General features: G+C 33.8%; 1 protein-coding gene across 3 annotated transcripts in view; it reads left to right on the top strand.

The window, feature by feature from the left end:
- Positions 1-17,607, top strand: part of LOC124449811 (serine/threonine-protein kinase/endoribonuclease IRE1-like) — a 97,793-nt gene that overhangs the window by 16,446 nt on the left and 63,740 nt on the right. Inside the window, exons 5-10 of one of the 3 annotated variants that reach the window (XM_047000720.1) lie at positions 3,392-3,465; positions 4,056-4,104; positions 7,088-7,171; positions 13,313-14,022; positions 14,102-14,784; positions 14,892-15,321. The exons of 1 other annotated variant lie outside the window; for it this stretch is intronic. In XM_047000720.1, coding sequence (XP_046856676.1) covers positions 3,392-3,465; positions 4,056-4,104; positions 7,088-7,171; positions 13,313-14,022; positions 14,102-14,749 — 1,565 coding nt within the window. In that variant the 3' untranslated portion in view covers positions 14,750-14,784; positions 14,892-15,321. Of the gene's footprint in view, positions 1-3,391; positions 3,466-4,055; positions 4,105-7,087; positions 7,172-13,312; positions 14,023-14,101; positions 14,866-14,891; positions 15,322-17,607 lie in introns of those variants that run through there. One more of the 3 variants, XM_047000719.1, reaches the window with a different exon arrangement.

Genomic DNA, 17,607 nt, shown 5'->3' with positions numbered 1-17,607 from the left:
GTTTTCAGTTCTTTAGCTTCCGCCATAGCTTTGACCTTCTTATCTCTGCGCCAATACATCTTTCAGGTTACAAATGTCCTATAAAGTTAGTTTTAGATGTAGAAATCTACATTTATCCAAGTTAAGAGTAAGTCTCTTCTCTATTTGTTTCTCAATAACTTCATTCAATCTTTTATCAAGCACTATAACTAATTGACCAAGACCAATATTGTCATCCATAATATTTTGTACTCCCTCACATCACTGTAGTACCTGTTTGGTAATATACTGATACACATCTGCTGTTTATGTTATTCCAAACATAAGTAGTTTGTAAAAAAATAAACCACTATGACTTACAAATGTTGTTATCCCCTCGATTCTTCAACAAATATTATTTATTTAAGGAAAACCCCCATTTTAAACATAACTTACCCATGGAGTTTGCTCTTCTGCTCTTTAAATATTATCTCCTTCAAACATCTCGGTCAATTTTTGTTTTCTACTTTCTTCCTCAAATTAAACAGAGTTCTTTTTGGATTCAAAGCCACAGATTTCACGTCAAGGTCCATGTGGATCTTTAACTGAAAATCTTTTAATGTCCACGTGTAAAACTATAAATTGTAGCTCAATCTCTGCATTGCCATAATCGACTTTTGTCTGAAATTTCCATATAGGGCTTAAAATTGGGTTTAAGCGATGAGATTGACCAGAATGCATATATGTTTCCACTTGATTTTTTTGTGTGTACTTGACCCCACTCTTCTTAAGAGCCTCCCAGGTTTTTTATCTATGATATTACAAATAGATTCACAGTCAATCATGATGCTCTGAACCTGAACGTCAACACCTTAATCTTGAGATTTTTATGCTCAATTCCATTTTCATTTTTTTTTGTATAAAATAAAAGCGTATTCCTCTTCATGGTGTAGTTTATTATAACTCCTTTATTTACATTTCTTTGCTTTTTATCTTCATTTGACTTTTAATTTTGGCTTCTGGTTAGAAATTTATCTTTGACCTACATACAGCTGCGGAAGGACCAACGTTCACACATCTCCTGCGTACTTTTACCACCACGCATGCACATTGGAAACGTTTTAATTTTGTAGGACAACTAATCAGACTATAAAATCTCTGATTTTGGATTTTTCGAATATGATTAACTTTTTCGTTTTTATGCGTTTCAATGGTTTTAGCTTTAAAGCCGACGGTTTCCATAGCTTGAGCGATCTGTTGTACATCTTTTAGTTTCATATCGTGACTCTTTTTATGGTCGCTTCTTTTTTAATCTTGATGACATGTATCACTTACTTGGTGTCCAATCTGTTTAGATAATTGATCACCAAAACTACTGTTCTCAGCTAGTCTTCTTAGTTTTATTACTAACTGGTCGATAGTTTTCCGTTTTCTTGTTTCATGGGGCAAAATTTTGTCTTTTATAAGGGATATTAACTGTCGAAGATAAAATATTCGTCAAACAATTTAAAAGCAAATTCGTACTCATCCATTTATCTCCCATTCATGTCATCAGGTATGGGAAGTAGCATTTCAAAGATCACCTGAACGTCTATCTATGCACAATGCGGTTGTAGAGATTTCTTTTGCTTTTATCTTTAATTTTCTTTAACTTCGAGTTTCGAGAAAGAATTGAAAACTTATTCCCAATCTTTTCCACCTCAGAGATACACACGTAATATCGATTGACAATAGAACAGTTGTAGGCCGCTAATATCCGTACTTATCGATGTAGTACCATTTAAAAAACAAATTCTCGACAAAATATGAATGTTCTGCTCTCAATCTCTAATTCAGTCGCCAATTATTGTGTCTAAGATTTACGATACGATACATGCAAAAGAATTGAAGCAATTTTTATGTAACTTATATTGCCTGTTATAAAACACTTACAGAGCCAGCAAAATCCATGTGATAAATATCGTAAACTTTAAATTTATAATTTAGCAACTAGTATCTTTTTGTTTATATATGCGAAGTGATATTGTTTTTTTCCTCAAATCTGATTGGCTGCAGAAGCAGGCAGCTTCTTATCTTAAATATTATGACCGTGATCTAAAAGTGATATTTTTCACAATGATTTGCTTACAAAATGAAATTTAAATTTTTAAAAATGATTTAAAGCTATGCGCCTTCTTCAACAAGAAAGGAAAATGTATTTAGTCTTAACATGAAGCTAAATAATCCATTTCGGCCTCGTATGGCTTTGAGACCTAGTAAAAATGTTTTTAGTCCAATCACATATTTTTACGGTGGAACTACTGCATTTTTACAGAGCAATAATAGCTTTTTTATGCTTAAAAGACAACTGACTTTCAAGTTTGATGATGTGTTTACAATATGGGTCGCTTACCTTTTTCTATGTTTATAATTTTTGGTAAGGGATGATTTGGGTTCAAATTTTGTGCCAAAGATGGAGCTACATTTTCAAGTAGTTTCAAAGTTTTGGCACAATAAAAGTGAAATTTTTCACTAAATTCACTACTCTTTTATTAAGATCATTCACTACAAGCAACTTTTTTTTTATCACTTACGGAATTACTGTTATTTTTACTTATTTAAAAAAATATTTGTATCATAAAATCTCCAAAAGAGCACATCAATATTCGAAACTTTCCTAGTCAAAACAGTCAACGCCGTTTAAAAATATATGATAGAGCTGTGACAATGTAGATAATATTAGTTTACAGTTTGTAGCTACGACTTAACATGCAAAAATATTACACGTGCTTTGCATTAGCGAAGTGGAGGATATATATTGTTTTCAAATCATTTCTACGTTTTGAAAGTCAATTAATAAAAGTTAACATGTCAAAGCAAAAGATTACTGTTAGTTTAATGGTTGAGTTGTCCAGCATTGACATTAAGTAGGTAAATACTTGCAGATAGCATTGTAACTTACAGCAAGAGTATGGGAGACATTTAATTCTCTAGAATTACTGAAGAATGAATTTTTGCCGAAAGAAGACAGAATGCATGTATGTATGTGTATGAAATAGACACAAGAGAAACTGTGAAGCTACAAGAATTAAAATTAGATGGACTTAAAATAATACAGTATGGAATAGGAAAGAGGAAAGTGTCAGTATGTGAAAAGCCTGGAGTAAAACCAAGGAGTAGGAAATAAATAGATGCACTGAAAGAGGAACCTCTTTGTTCATCATCATGAATGACTTAGTAATTAATGGGAAAGTTCTCAATTCTACAGCATTTTTCTTATAAACAATGTCTGTTCATACGGTTTCCATTGGTTATTGTAAATTAACTGTAGCCCAAAAGTTTCCCGACAGTGGGTTATTGCACCTCCCATAATATCCTTCAGACGCCAAATTTTTGTTCCGATAGTGCGTAATAAAGTTGGTGTCACATGTTTCTTTTTTTTACTCCATTTTAGATGATCTTACAATCGCCAATTACGATATCCCGTCAATAGGTCAAGAAGATTTACGTTCGATGCCATTGCAAACGGTGTGTATTGTTTTAACACTCAAGCTTACTTTGGATATTTTTTGTGAGAATCTGTCTGAATACTTAACTGTATCTAATATTTAAGTTTGCAAAAGGCTACTAAAATTTAGTACTGAGGCTGACGACCATACTCCTAATGTTATTTATTATCATGCGTGTATTTTAACAGACTTATACGAGATTGGAAAAGACACTAAAAATTAAAAACTAATTAACTTTTTGAAATTACAATAGCAAGAAGAGCAATCAAAATTAAAATCCAATTTAGACATGCACGAACTTCATAAGCACTTAAATAGCATAGATGGTAAAGCCACAGTTAAAAATATGTACGAAAGCCGTAGTTTCTTTCTTTATTTATTTCGAGGTAAGTTAATGGCACGTCAGATATAAAAGATTAATTTTTATAAATGTAACCATTACACTTTGTCTGAATACTCATCAAAAATGAAGGACAGTTCCTAACAGTTAAAGGCAAATGTATATAAATGTAACATCACAGCAAGTTTATGTTCTTAATTACTTGTACGTGTGATGATAATATTAATTTATTTTATCAATAACAAAAATTTATTTCAATACATTTTTAGTTAGGTCGTAAAAGTCCACCTTTTCAAAGATCAAAGTCATCTGTATCAGGTAAGAAATCAAGAAATATCGATGCACGTCAATTATATAACTGCCATCGTCACTTATTTGTATCAATGTCAGCTTGATTACAATAAGTACATGGTTTACAGTTTTTATCCAAGTAAATCAGCGGTCTCCAAACTTTACAGCCAGAGGGCCACATTAACTTTCATCCAGCATGTTGAGGGCCGACAAACCGTATACCGCTGGTCAAATAGCGAATATTTTAATAAAACGAAGTACATTACACAAGCTTCATTAGTTAAGAAAATATTTATTCAAAATTTAAAGGTTAAATTTCAGCCAAGAGTAGTATCATAAGAAAATCACAATTAGTCTGTTCAGTTGTCTCAATATGAGAGGTGAAATTGACTTTCTTAAGTGTCTCCGCAGGCCGGATTGAGAGGCCCAACGGGCCGCATCTGGCACGCGGGCTGTAGTTTGGAGACCCCTGAAGTAAATTTATAGTATTATTGCTTAGCAACAATATCTGTGTTTGTGCGGCTTGCTGTAATATCAAAGACTCACGATGCAAAATGGTATTTATATATGCAACAATTAAATTATATCTATTTACATGCTACATCCTCTCGCTTTCCTACCTATATACTTCATAATTTTTGCTAGGACTTGGCGTTGTAGCTTTTTAGAACGTGATTTCATCAAAGTCTATATGCGCTGAATTTCTTCTTTATGATGCTTCCTTTTCTGATCAAACTGTAACTTCGCTGTTAAAAGAGAGATATGTTGATCCGAGTGAAGTTGCTAATGCACACATACACGAAATATTAGCTCTGCCAACTAATACCGGTGTTTCAAAACATAAGATAAATAACTTTTATAATACTATACTTGGGCATGTTCGAGCGCTTGAAATATTTGGGAACTCGATAGATGTTGCAGGAAACGTGAAAATAACTACAACAAGTTGGAGGAGATTTGAGCTGACTTAACAAGGGCATCACCGGATTGGGAAAAGTGAAAAGTTCACCTTTACAGATCTAGTTAAAGCTTTGCGAGCCTGGATATAACGAAATCCACTATCACAAACTGATAAAGAAGAAAAGAGAGAGAGTGTATTGAAAGAGAAGAAAGAAAACTACTATTAACCAAAGTTCAAAGAAGACAATGTGTGTACTGTGACAACAAAGACCACAGATCCATAGATTCTTACAAAGTCTAGAATGTCAGTGAGCGTGAAAAGAACTTAATGGCAAAACGACGCTCTTTTATATGCACAGGGGAAAACCATAGAACAAGTAATTGCAAGAGTAAGATTCACTGCTATATCTGTAAAAGGAAGCACCATACTTCTATATGTGATCAGCAGGAGAAGAATCAAAAATTGGTATGTTATCCTAATTTGAAGAATGTTGTTTATTCACCTATGGTAGTAACAATCAAAGGAATAAATGTCGAGCACTTTTAGACAGTAGATCTAGTAGTTCCTTTGCATCAAGGAAGTGGGTAAATACAATCAAAGAAAAATCAATAAGGCAAGAATATAAATTCATCAAGATGATGTTTCAAACAGCTTCTAAAAAGATCAGTATTTATCAAGTCAAAATAGCAGATGTGGAGGGAAAATTCAAATGGACATGTGAAGTGAATGAACTCGAAAAGAATGTATTGTGGACTTTACGAAACCCCAAGTATAAACAGCGGATTGAGCATTATGAGCACTTAAGAGGTGTAGACATGCACGATTATGATGAAAAGCTGCTTTTGCCTGTTCACCTCATTTTTGGGGACGAGTGCAATCTCCAGAATCAAGACACCAGAGTTGGAGATGATGGGACGCCAGTTGGTTAGAGGACGATGTTAGGATGGACGATAGTGTCACCGGGACGAGAGACAAACCCATTATACTTAATTACAAAAACCTCTCATGAGGATTACAAGCAACTTGATAGTTTGGATGTGTTAGGCTTAGACGTCAGTGCACAAGGGGATCAAGGAAGTTTGTATCATGAGTTTAAAGAACAGTTGACGATGCGAAAAAAATGGTCAGTATGAAAATTCACCTCCATGGAGGGATAATCACCCAGAATTGCCAACGAACTATCAGGTTGCCATGCGATGGTCAATCCTTGGCAAAGCGATTGGAGAAACATGTTTGATTTAAATAATATTAAATGTGCGTTATTATTTGAACTATCGTTGTGAAACTACTTCATTTTGTGGCCATTTAATTGACAGGCCGCACACATTTAAGCACTGCGTGCCTATTTTTTGTGTATGGCACCATGGTTAAAAATCATTTGTTGATTACATTAGGATGAATATTTATATGTTGATTACATTATGTAAAATATTTTATGCATTTATAGTAAAATCAAATGACGCCTTCTTTGACACTTAACAAGGACATTGTACTTTTGTATTGGACTTACACCAATGGAACCTACTATATCATTCGTATAAAATAAGAAATAATTTAGACAATAGAAATATTTTCCTCAAAACTTTAACTTTAACACGCTCAAATCATACGTACAAGGTTTTATGCACAATAAGTAGAACTTTTGATTAACTTCACGTCAGCTTGCCTCTAATCGTATCAGATATGTTTGGATAAATGAGCAAAATTATAACTCTTTAATTTTTGTTGCTCTCCTTTTCGTCCAAAATGCACATTTACTATCGAAATTCATTGTACATTGGGGAAATCGGAGCAACCCTTACGCATTAAATTGTTTTAGTTTAACTTATCCTTAATTGTACTTACTTTATGTCCTTCAAAGAATTTCAGTACAAACTGGGGATAAACAATGACGAAAAATAATTTAGAGACGGTGAAAAATCGTATTTTGAAAGTCAATGAGAGTGGTGCATGCTCATTTTTATAAAACAAATCATGGAATGTGATTCACGTAGAACAGGTTTTTACTATCATGGATAAGTCACAAAAATTTTCACAAGGTGTTTGACGCTTGATAAGTCATATTTTAATATTTATTGTTGCTTTATTTACCATTTTTCGATTTGGCAGATCTTGCAATGGAAGCGTTTCCTTCAACACCTTATGAAAGGACAAGTGAAGCCTGGAAAGAGCGTCGCAAACCTAATATTGACGGCAAGTAAAACTCATGCCTTGTTACTCTTAAATCACAATTAATTGAATGCAAACCTTGGGTAAACTATTCAACATAAGCCAAATGACTACTGTTTAAGTGATATGACAAAACACAACATACCGATGCAAAGGTGAATGTAAAGCAGAGTATGTTAATAGAGGGCAGAGGCAGGTGTCAGTGAGTGATGTGTACAGAGGAAAACCAAGGAGATGCACTGAAAGAGGACAAGTGGAACCTTTTTGCTTTGATGTGTTGTTGCCTATTTTCTCGAGATGATTTATGGCAAAGCAACAGGAAGAGAAACATGTAATCATTTACTGTTGAAATTTTACGCTTGTGTGCGAGGAAATCATTTATTCTGTAATTTTATGAGAAATAGACATGGCTATATGACGAATGGCTTTTAAGCATTGGGACTAAGAAAATGCATGATTTGAGAAATAAAGTATTTGTTGCTTGTTATAGAAGCAATGTTTCCACACTAGAAAGACATTTCGTTTCATATTATATACATTTCACGCATAGTTTTCAAATTTGAAAATAACGTGGAGCAATGAGCATACATCACAACTGAGGTCAGACAATAATGACAATAATAAAATATCGAATTTTAAACTGTTTTTGAATGAAATGTAAGCAATGGCATAAGTATGCAACTTTTACCATAGTTTCTGAGTAGCAACAAGTTTAAAAAACATTTAAAAAACGATGGTTTTGCATTGACAAAATACCATCTTCAGTACGAAATGATTAGTGTTACGAAATATGATACAGTATAGGAAGGTACGATATAAATAAATTGTTTACCCTGAATGGGACTGTGATATACTAAAAAGGCGTTTTATTGGTTTTATCTTAAATGTCGGTAGCTTCCATTGCATCTAGCGATCTTTGGTACATCCTCTAGTTTTGAATCTGACTCCTTTTCAGCAACTTTATTTTTAATTTAGACGACTGACACTTAACAATTACTTGGTCTCGACTATGCTCCGAAAATTGATCTATAAAACTACAATTTTCTGTGTGTCGTCTCAGCTTGATCAGAAATTGATCGATGTTTAGTATTATTTACAAATCTAAAAATCCAATCTGTTATGTTATGATTACAGATAAACTGTACTGCAATCGACTAATTACAATCGAGAAATATCTCAAAGTATATTTTTACAATCTATATTACATGGTTTTTATGGGTTTGATTGGAATCCACCACTTTCGCCACTTATAGTTTTGTATGTCACGTGGTACAAACTGTAAAGATTGCGTACATTGTCACAGCTCTATCATATATTTTTATATAGCGTTGACTGTATTTGCTTTAAGAATTTTGAGTATTCTTTTGGCAGTTTTATGATACAAATATCGTTTTTAATTTTGTTATAAATGGCGGTGGTTCTGTTAGTTATATAGTTGCTAGCTTCTATAGTCAATCATAATCGACTTTAGAAAATGTGAATACTAAATAGTGTAGATAGAAACAATCGTTAAAACGTTATGGGCTTTGTGTATTTCTAACAACGATTCTCGCCATACAAAATTGATGAAAAATAATGAAACTGCTAATAAAGTATATGTTTTAAACGTTTGTGCACATTAAAAGTGAAATTTTGCACCATATTCAACTTTATGTCGGATCGGATGCTCAAATTAGCTACGTCGTTACATAGCTAACCCAATTCTTTTTATGTGACTCCAAGATCATTAACCAGAAGAAACTTTCACACAATCTGTGCGAAGTGCTGGTTCACTGTCGCAAACTTCACAGTAACGATCAGACTGTATTTTGAATATAATATTTTAACACTTCAATAAGGTATTTACAGTGTTGTGCACGATTTTACTTTCCAAGAGTTGGTTCTTCGCGATACGGAATGATTGAATTGATCTCGATAAGATTACGGACGACCGTCAATCCTAGAACTGCGTTTTCGAAACTTATTGCCTTCTGCAATACGACTCTAATTCATCAAATTTGTATGACTAGTTCATACACCAATAACGTTAACTTTTCCGAACACTCGAACCAACGCTTGCAAGCTATATTTATGTATAATTATTCGGAAGTGGTTTTGGGCGTTTAGATATGACGTGCAACTTTGCCATTCCGTTTCTACCTACATTCTACCGCAATGACGCATTGCAGTGAGAAAGTGTTCTCTTAACATAACTATAGTATTTTACATCAATTTAATAATATCGGTTACATCTTATAATCTATAATATGACACAGTCACACACTACATAATTTGACATGTCATTTTACAACAGCAACTTTTATCATTTACCTATTGACTGTTATTTCTTAGCGATTTAAAAAGATAGTTGTGTGACGAAACTGCCCTAAGAACACATCAATAATCGAAAATTTCTGAAGTCAAAACAGTCATTGCCGTATGAAAATATATGATAGAGCTTTGAACAGTACCGGGAATATACAGTAGGTCTACATCGTGTGCAACTTGCTGCTGTATATTTAATTAGATTATTGGCTGCTGTTAGCCATTTTATCATTCCTATTGGTCAAAAAAAGCGATTGACATGCTGCCACTATGGTAATCACATGCGTAATAAGATATGCGTTTCACGAAAAATCAATAAATTGGCCCTACTGCATATTCACTACACTGTGGCTGTGACTATGTACGCAATGTTCACAGTTTCTAGGTACCACGTGACATGCAAAATATTACTCGTGTTTTCTTAGCGAACTTCCTTGTAATTTGCAGCAAGATTGTCTTACATGTTGTTGACATTGCTCTATAGAAATAAGGAATGAATATTATTCAGAGAAGGCATGTATGTATGTAAATAAAAAACACACAACAAGAGCACGTTTCAAGAATAAGAGGTAGACATAGAGTAGAGTATGGCCCTGTTTACATGAGACCGGAACGAAGACAAACCGCGGTACCACCTTCCGTTGGTCATAATATTTTTTACAGTAGATGTTTACATGCAACCGTTACGAAAATGACTCATAGTGGTCTGAAGTCGTACCACCTGCTGAACTGATCCGACTGAGTTCAGAACGGTATGAATGGAAACCGTCATCAATGTAAACTCAAATTACTGTTTAGACCGGTCTGAAATGGCATCAACGCACGCACACAAAAGCAAAATGGTTAGCAAGTGTAAAATTTGCCTGCAAAGGAGGCATTACGCGAATGAGGATTTTTCGTGATTTCGTGCCGGTCCCATGTAAACATGCAACAAATTCTGATTTTCATTTTGGTTTGACTTCGTCCCGGTCTCATGTAAACAGGGTCTACGTAGATAGGGTAAAGGCAACTATCAGTTATGTACACAGTAAGAAGCGTAGAGAAAAACCAACGAATAGGAGGTGTATGAATACACTGAAGGAAGACAAGGGAACCTCTACTTTATTATTATTATGAATGACGAAGCTTTGCTTTAGTTAGGAAAGTGATCATTTTTAGCAATTTTCTTACAAACATTATCTATTTATACGGTTTAGGTTAGTGTAAATTAACCATAAGCCAAACGTTTCCATGCAACGGAGAAGAGGAATCATGCTATAGAATGTAGAGGAATGAATAATGAGGTTACACGAAGGAGAAGTTCAGATTGATGTAGAGTGTATGTGGAGGGGGTGGAGAAAAGAGTCTTTTGTGTTAAATGACAAAATAATTTCAACTACTATGTAAAGAAAGGTCTACAAGACAGTACAAATCCAACATTGTTGTATGGTTTTGAGATAGTGGCAATGGGAATAAGACAGATGGCAGAGCATGGAGGTTGATCAATTAAAAACTCTTTAATCGGTCATTTCCTTAAAAGTTTAGTAGCAAAGATTAGAGACTTTATCTAAAAGGCAAAAGAGTGAAAAAATCGTTTGTTGAAACAAAGCCGTTTTGTTATATCTTCCACTATGAAATGTAAACTTAATGGCTGTATCATGTTTTCTCAGATATTTTAGCACTGACCACTGTATAGAGGGCCGAAACTATAACGTTTGGTGGGTTGGGGTAGGGGGTGTTGGATAACGTTGCTGATGAAATATCGCTTACAGAACTCAATAGATGTATCATGTTTTCTCAGATATTGTAGCACGGATTACTTTATAGAGGGCCGAAACTATAACTTTTAGTTGTGTGGGGGAGAAGATATACTTTAACGCTGCTGATGAAATATTGCTTACAGAACTTAATGGCTGTATCTTGTTTTCTAAGATATTGTAGCACTGACCACTGTATAGAGGACCGAAACTATAACTTTTGGTGGGTTGGGGAGGGGGTGTTTAATAATGTTGCTGATGAAATATCGCTTACGGAACTCAATAGATGTATCATGTTTTCTCAGATATTGTAGACAGACCACTATTTAGAGGGCCGAAACTATAATTTATATTGGGGTGGGGAAGGGGTGTTTAATAACGCTGCTGCTGAAATATCGCTTGCAGAATTTAATGGCTGTGACATTTTTCCTCAGATACTGTAGCACGGATTACTTTATAGAGGGCTGAAACTATAACTTTTAGTGGTGTGGGGGAGAAGATATTCTTTAACGCTGCTGATGAAATATTGCTTACAGAGCTTAATGGGTGGGAGAAGGGGGTATTCATATTTTCAATTGTGGTCCACTGATTTCTAGTGAATACCAACGTATTTTACATTTAACATAATGGAAATATATTTAAACAAATAGACCAATAAATAGACAGTTAGATGGCTAGATAGAATATTGATTTGAAAATCGTACGTGAAAGCATGGAAATGATTTGCTCAATTGCTCTCTTTAACTTTACTTATAAGAGATCTCCAAATGAGCGTTCTATTATTAGAGAAAATTTTTCAAATTAGTAAAATGTGATTGTGGTAGCCAAAGACAATTGAAATGTTCTGCATCCCACATAAAACACAAAAAAGATGTTACAAAACTTAAAGCCGTAAGTTCGATCATTTGCTTGCATCGTTCGTGTTTATCTTGTCAATTATTTTATACTTTAGCATTACAAAATCATGATTTCTTTCACATGTTTCTAAAACAGACAAGAATCTTATCGAAAGGGATGAAAGATATGATAAGAATTTTAATCGCTTACTTTTTTTGTGGTGTTAAATATTTATTAAATTGCATGATTCCTTTTCTACCTGAAGAAAAATTTAATCAAAAAGGAAATTTTCTCGATAACGAAAACCCGTACACGATAGACACAAGACAGACAAATTGTTTCTTGTAAATAAACCATCATATGCTTAGTAAAATAAATGAAAAATGCAAAAACCATCGTTCTCAAGGTATTGAAGCTTTTATTATGTTCGATTCATCTAACTTGTGACGTCACATTGCATTATAAGACCTAGAATTATTCGGTGCATTTGCTAATACTTTACTTCAACTTTGCAGAGTGTCTTTCTTTGTGATGTGTTAATGATATAAAATACTGCCTACTATTATCAACGTAAAGTTGTCAAGAAAATGAAGTTTATTTAAAACATGGCAGCGACTCATTTTGCATGCAATATGATGTCACAAGTTAGATAAATTGGTAATAGCAAGGACTTCACTTCAGTATTTTTTTAATAAAAGAGTCATACATAAAAGATTTTAGAAAGCATTCATCTCAAAGTTCTGGTCAATGTAAATATTATGTAACTAGCAAAGTTTTCGTTTCATTGGCACTTTAATGATGTTCAAACAAGGTTTGAGAGAATAATTGTTGAGTTTTCGCTGCTGATAGAACTTCAATGTTCATATTTGGCATCAAACATTAGATAGTCTATCTAAAAGATGAGTGTCGAGAATGGAAAGAAAAATGAAATGAAGCTGTTTTGTTATCTTCTGCTGTAAACAAATTTTTAGACTCTAAAAAATATGCTCTAGAATTTTATATTTAAAATTTTCCAAAAACTTAAGGTTATTTCTTTAAAAAATATATGAATTTACTGCAGAAAGAAGTTTTTGTGATTAATTGTATGGTATAAGCTAACCTCAGATGTTGCCAGATTTGATTGTACAATTAATGAACTTATGATTTGTCTAGTGGTTGCTGATAAGTTTTTTCAAAAATGTGCGGTAGCTAATAATATCCTTTCCTGATTGGGAAAGCTCAAGCTATTTTGACGTATTAATTTCGTTTCCTTTACCCTTGAATGGAATATTTTATCCAATTTTTTTAGAATTGGTGTTGCAAGAGTGGAAATACATTGATGAATCAACGAAACATAGAGAATTATTTTTAAAATTGATTGAATATGGACGCAATTCCAGTGACGAGGTTAAAGTGGTGGGCAATGTACGAGTAATTTTCTCAAAAGAGTTTTGCATTGGCAAAGGAAATGATGCAACCCGTGTTTATCTTGGACTGGGTAAGGATGGTTACGGTAAAGCAGTGAAACGAATACATCGAGATAACTACATCCAGCTTGCGCTGCACGAAAAGAAAATTTTGGATGAATTCAACGCAAGAAAGTCGAAATATGTTGTCAATTATTCTTTCCTAGAGGAAGAGACTGGAAAAGAATATGTATATTTGATATTAGACTTATGTGAAGAATCATTGGAGAGTTTCGTAGAGTCTTCTACTTTACATGATCTTCAAAACGCTCTTCCCGAAATTCTCAGACAAATTTTGCATGGATTAGCTGATCTTCATAGCGGCCCAAATCCTATTCTTCATCGTGATTTAAAGCCCACCAATGTTCGTCGAGATTCACAAGGCAAATTTCTGATAGCTGATTTTGGCATTAGTCGAATGTTGAATAATGATTGTACGACATATGAAAGCAAGCCTAACATGGGAACTGAGTATTGGATTGCTCCTGAATCATATTGTGAAGATAAAGATACAGTCGATAAAGGACGGTACAAGAAAGAGTCTGATGTAATGGTAGGTGCAGGAATATAACCATTTGTACGACATGCATGTATAAAGTCAATTTGTAACATTACATTGTTAATCTTTTTAGAATGCCGGAATGGTAGCTTATTATATTGCAACAAAAGGAAAACACCCGTTTGGAACTAAACGGCATAGATTGGACAATATGTTAAATGGAAACCCTGTTGGCTTGGAGGAAATCAAGGATGAAACACTAAAAGACCTTCTGTCGTGGATGTTAAATCGACAACCAGAAGACAGACCATCGGCTACCGTGGCGTTAAAACATCCATTTCTTATGTCAGATGAAGAGAAATTTGACTTATTATGTAAAGTTGGAAATCTTCAGCAGATTAAGACAAATGATCCTCTGTGTAGTGTCGTTCAACAATTGAATAGTGAATCCTCAGATTGGAAAAGTAAAATAGACAGTGATGTTTATGATTATTTTAGAACGGATGTGGTGACTGGAAAGATTTTTATATATGACTCTTCATGGACAGAATGTTTAAGACTTATTCGAAATATTAACCAACATTGGAACGATCGACCACGGCTAAAACCTCAACCAGAACCATTTTATAAGATTGGCGATCACAAGGCGTATATTCTCAAAAAATTCCCCAATCTCCCTGTTCGAGTGCATGCTACTGTGAGGTCCGATGAAGAATTGAAAAACAATCCAGATCTCAAGAACTTTTTCAATTTCAGTGAAAGGAAACCACATCAAGAATAAACAGTTTTTAAACAGTAAAAACAGTTTGTGAAAAGGCAAGTGAACATGAAATATACCGTGTAAAATAAAATTTACTCAGATTGGAAAAGACAAATGAATTTTTACGTATATGATTATTTTGATTGTTGGCTTTCATTGACAGATCGATTGATTGCGACCAGCACAAAAACCATCCATTTTATAAAGTCGATGATCCTAAAGACTTTTTGAAATCCCAGTTCGGGTACGTGCGGCTGTCTGGTCAAATGGCGAATTAAAAAGCATTCCAGAACTTAAAAACTTTTTCAGTTTTTAATGAAAGTGAACCACAATGAAAAGTTTACTGTCAGGAAAACAAGTAAGAAATCAACGATACGGTAGTTAAAGGATTTATTTCATAGATGTAATGTAGCAAAACACTTTTCACGACGTATTTGGATGATGCATAGTCACATTTCTGCATGTAGCTTACATTATTGAATGATATAATATCTGATTATTTAAATTATATTCTCAATTGCTTTTGTTGAAGACGTATGACATTTAAAGTCAACTTTATAAAATACATAATAAAACTCTTATGCGATAGTAAATTGTATTTCTGGAATTACAATATTACCAAGGTCCCGTTTATTAAAGTATCAAAGTGCAGTGATAATGGCCAATGCCAAAAGCACAATTAAATAGACTTAAGCTCTGAATTTAATAAACATTAATTATCTGAAGAGACTGAACAAAGGCAATTAAAAAAACAAATGAAGTCTTTACTTACAGCAAACGAAGAGTGAATCCGATATAACACGCAGCTTGAAAGTCTGGTCTTGAATATTATGGGCTCTTGTGAGTTGCTTATGCATAAAACCTAAAGCATACGTAGCTTCTTAAAGCAGTATATTCACAAAGAGGTTAACGAAGATAAATCGAGTAGAACCGACACAAATGCATGTCAATAACAGGCTAATAACCGCTGATGCAACTTCACGTTTACTAATTAAGACACAAATTTTACTAATGGGCACCGAACACAAATAATTTTTCGAGTTAAACTGAAAACTTTTAAAACCTCTTAATGAAGGCTATTTTTTAAATGCAGGGAAAAAACTACTATGAAAATGTGTATTTAATTTTATACCTGCACTGAAAAAATAGCCCTATAGTGGAATATAGTGCGCACCAGGATTTGTTGTGGCTTTTGCCCTTTCTGTAAAAAGACATGGCCTGTTAGCAGGCTAAACTACGTACAAAGCATAATGTAAACTCACGGTTTTCGAGAAATTCGTTGCCAAGTTTAAGGAAAGGACGATGAATCTTTCTTTCCTTTATTACCATGAAGTTAACGGATGCTGAGCACGTGAAATCATTCAGAATCCAAAAACAATTTTTGTCGTTGATGGTACATCCATCGTATCCAACTTTCTTGCTACCTGACAAACATCCCCGGTTTCGTGTGGACGACGGCAAGCACAGAAGCCAGATTGGCCATTTCTTACAGCTGTGCATGTCGTCTACGGCATGAAAGCGGAAACATCGACAGATGGTCAGAAAATTAGGACTTTTGGTTTTGTTTTGCATGCTGAAAACTTCCATGTTTTTATTAGGAAAATTTTCTAATTAATTAATGTAGAAATTTGGCTGGTCGATTATGACGTGGTTTTAATCATCTGCAAAGCAAGAAAAACTATTGATAGTGACTTTGAGGATTTGCGGGTTTTTTGCTGTTGTAAATAGTTTAAGATAATTATTCTTACCATGATATTATTGATATATCGTCGTATATAGTTCGCATGTCTTTATGATTGGCGGATTAACCAGTTGGAATCGTATCTTAGTTAGATATAATACCCAGGATAGTAACGTTTTGAACTGCCATAGTCCAATAGTCTAGTAACTTCGGTCATATTCCAATAGGACAGGGACTTGTTTATGGACATAAAAGTTGAGCTGATGGAAGCATTACTTGAGAGCAACATGTTCTAATTGCGATCGTAGTATGTGATGTAGACGGATTGATGGACAAAAGAAGTCTCGTGTTTTCTAAAGTCATTAAAGTATATACTGTCCCATCCTTGATCATTGTTCTGAGGACTTGATTGCCCATTCTTGTTAATTGTTCGGAGGAATTTATTCAAGAATATTGTCCATTCCTCATCATTTTTCCGAGGACTTTATTCAAGTATATTATTTATTCTTGATAAGAATTTCTATACAATAAGATAATAAAAGATAATGTCAGCTTACAATATACTGCCGGCAAAATTAATGACAAAAATAACGTAAAAAATACTTACTTTGAGAAATGGAGAATACCAATGAAGTATTGTATTCCATTCTTTTTACTCCAATGCTAGCATATAAGTCATTGCAATACTAATGTACGATCTTGTGCGTATACAAATTATGGTTTTTGCAGTCTTTTAGAGAAATTTTATCTCATTTTCTTTTGTCTTTAATGCATTCGGCGCATATAAAGTTCAACATTTGAAAATGTCAATGAAAAAATCACTAATAAGTTGATTATGTATTAACGTTCATTCTGTAAAAATAAGCATGAACAGCAAAACTTTTTTCCGTTTACTAAGACTAATTAAGGATTGGAAATTTAATCTTTTTTTCTCTTTCTGTATATTTATGTCTAATTTCACATCGTTCGTTCACTTTGGTGACTGTATTTTTTAATCTTTTGTCAACGCTTGTTTTTATTTGACACCTGCTGAGCTGAGCGTTTCAATTTAAACTAAAGCTGTTTTTTGTAGGATTTCCTGTTTCTCACGCATGAGTTTGGGGAAGTAAGATTAAAGATGGGGTGCATGCAGGTGGGGATAAAACATTCGTATTCGGCAAGATCGAATGCCTAAAGTATGTTTATAATACTGCACTGA

This window comes from Xenia sp. Carnegie-2017, unplaced genomic scaffold, assembly GCF_021976095.1.
Source record: "Xenia sp. Carnegie-2017 unplaced genomic scaffold, XeniaSp_v1 HiC_scaffold_23, whole genome shotgun sequence".
Taxonomy (NCBI): domain Eukaryota; kingdom Metazoa; phylum Cnidaria; class Anthozoa; order Malacalcyonacea; family Xeniidae; genus Xenia; species Xenia sp. Carnegie-2017.
This window is presented reverse-complemented; position numbering and strand designations above follow the sequence as displayed.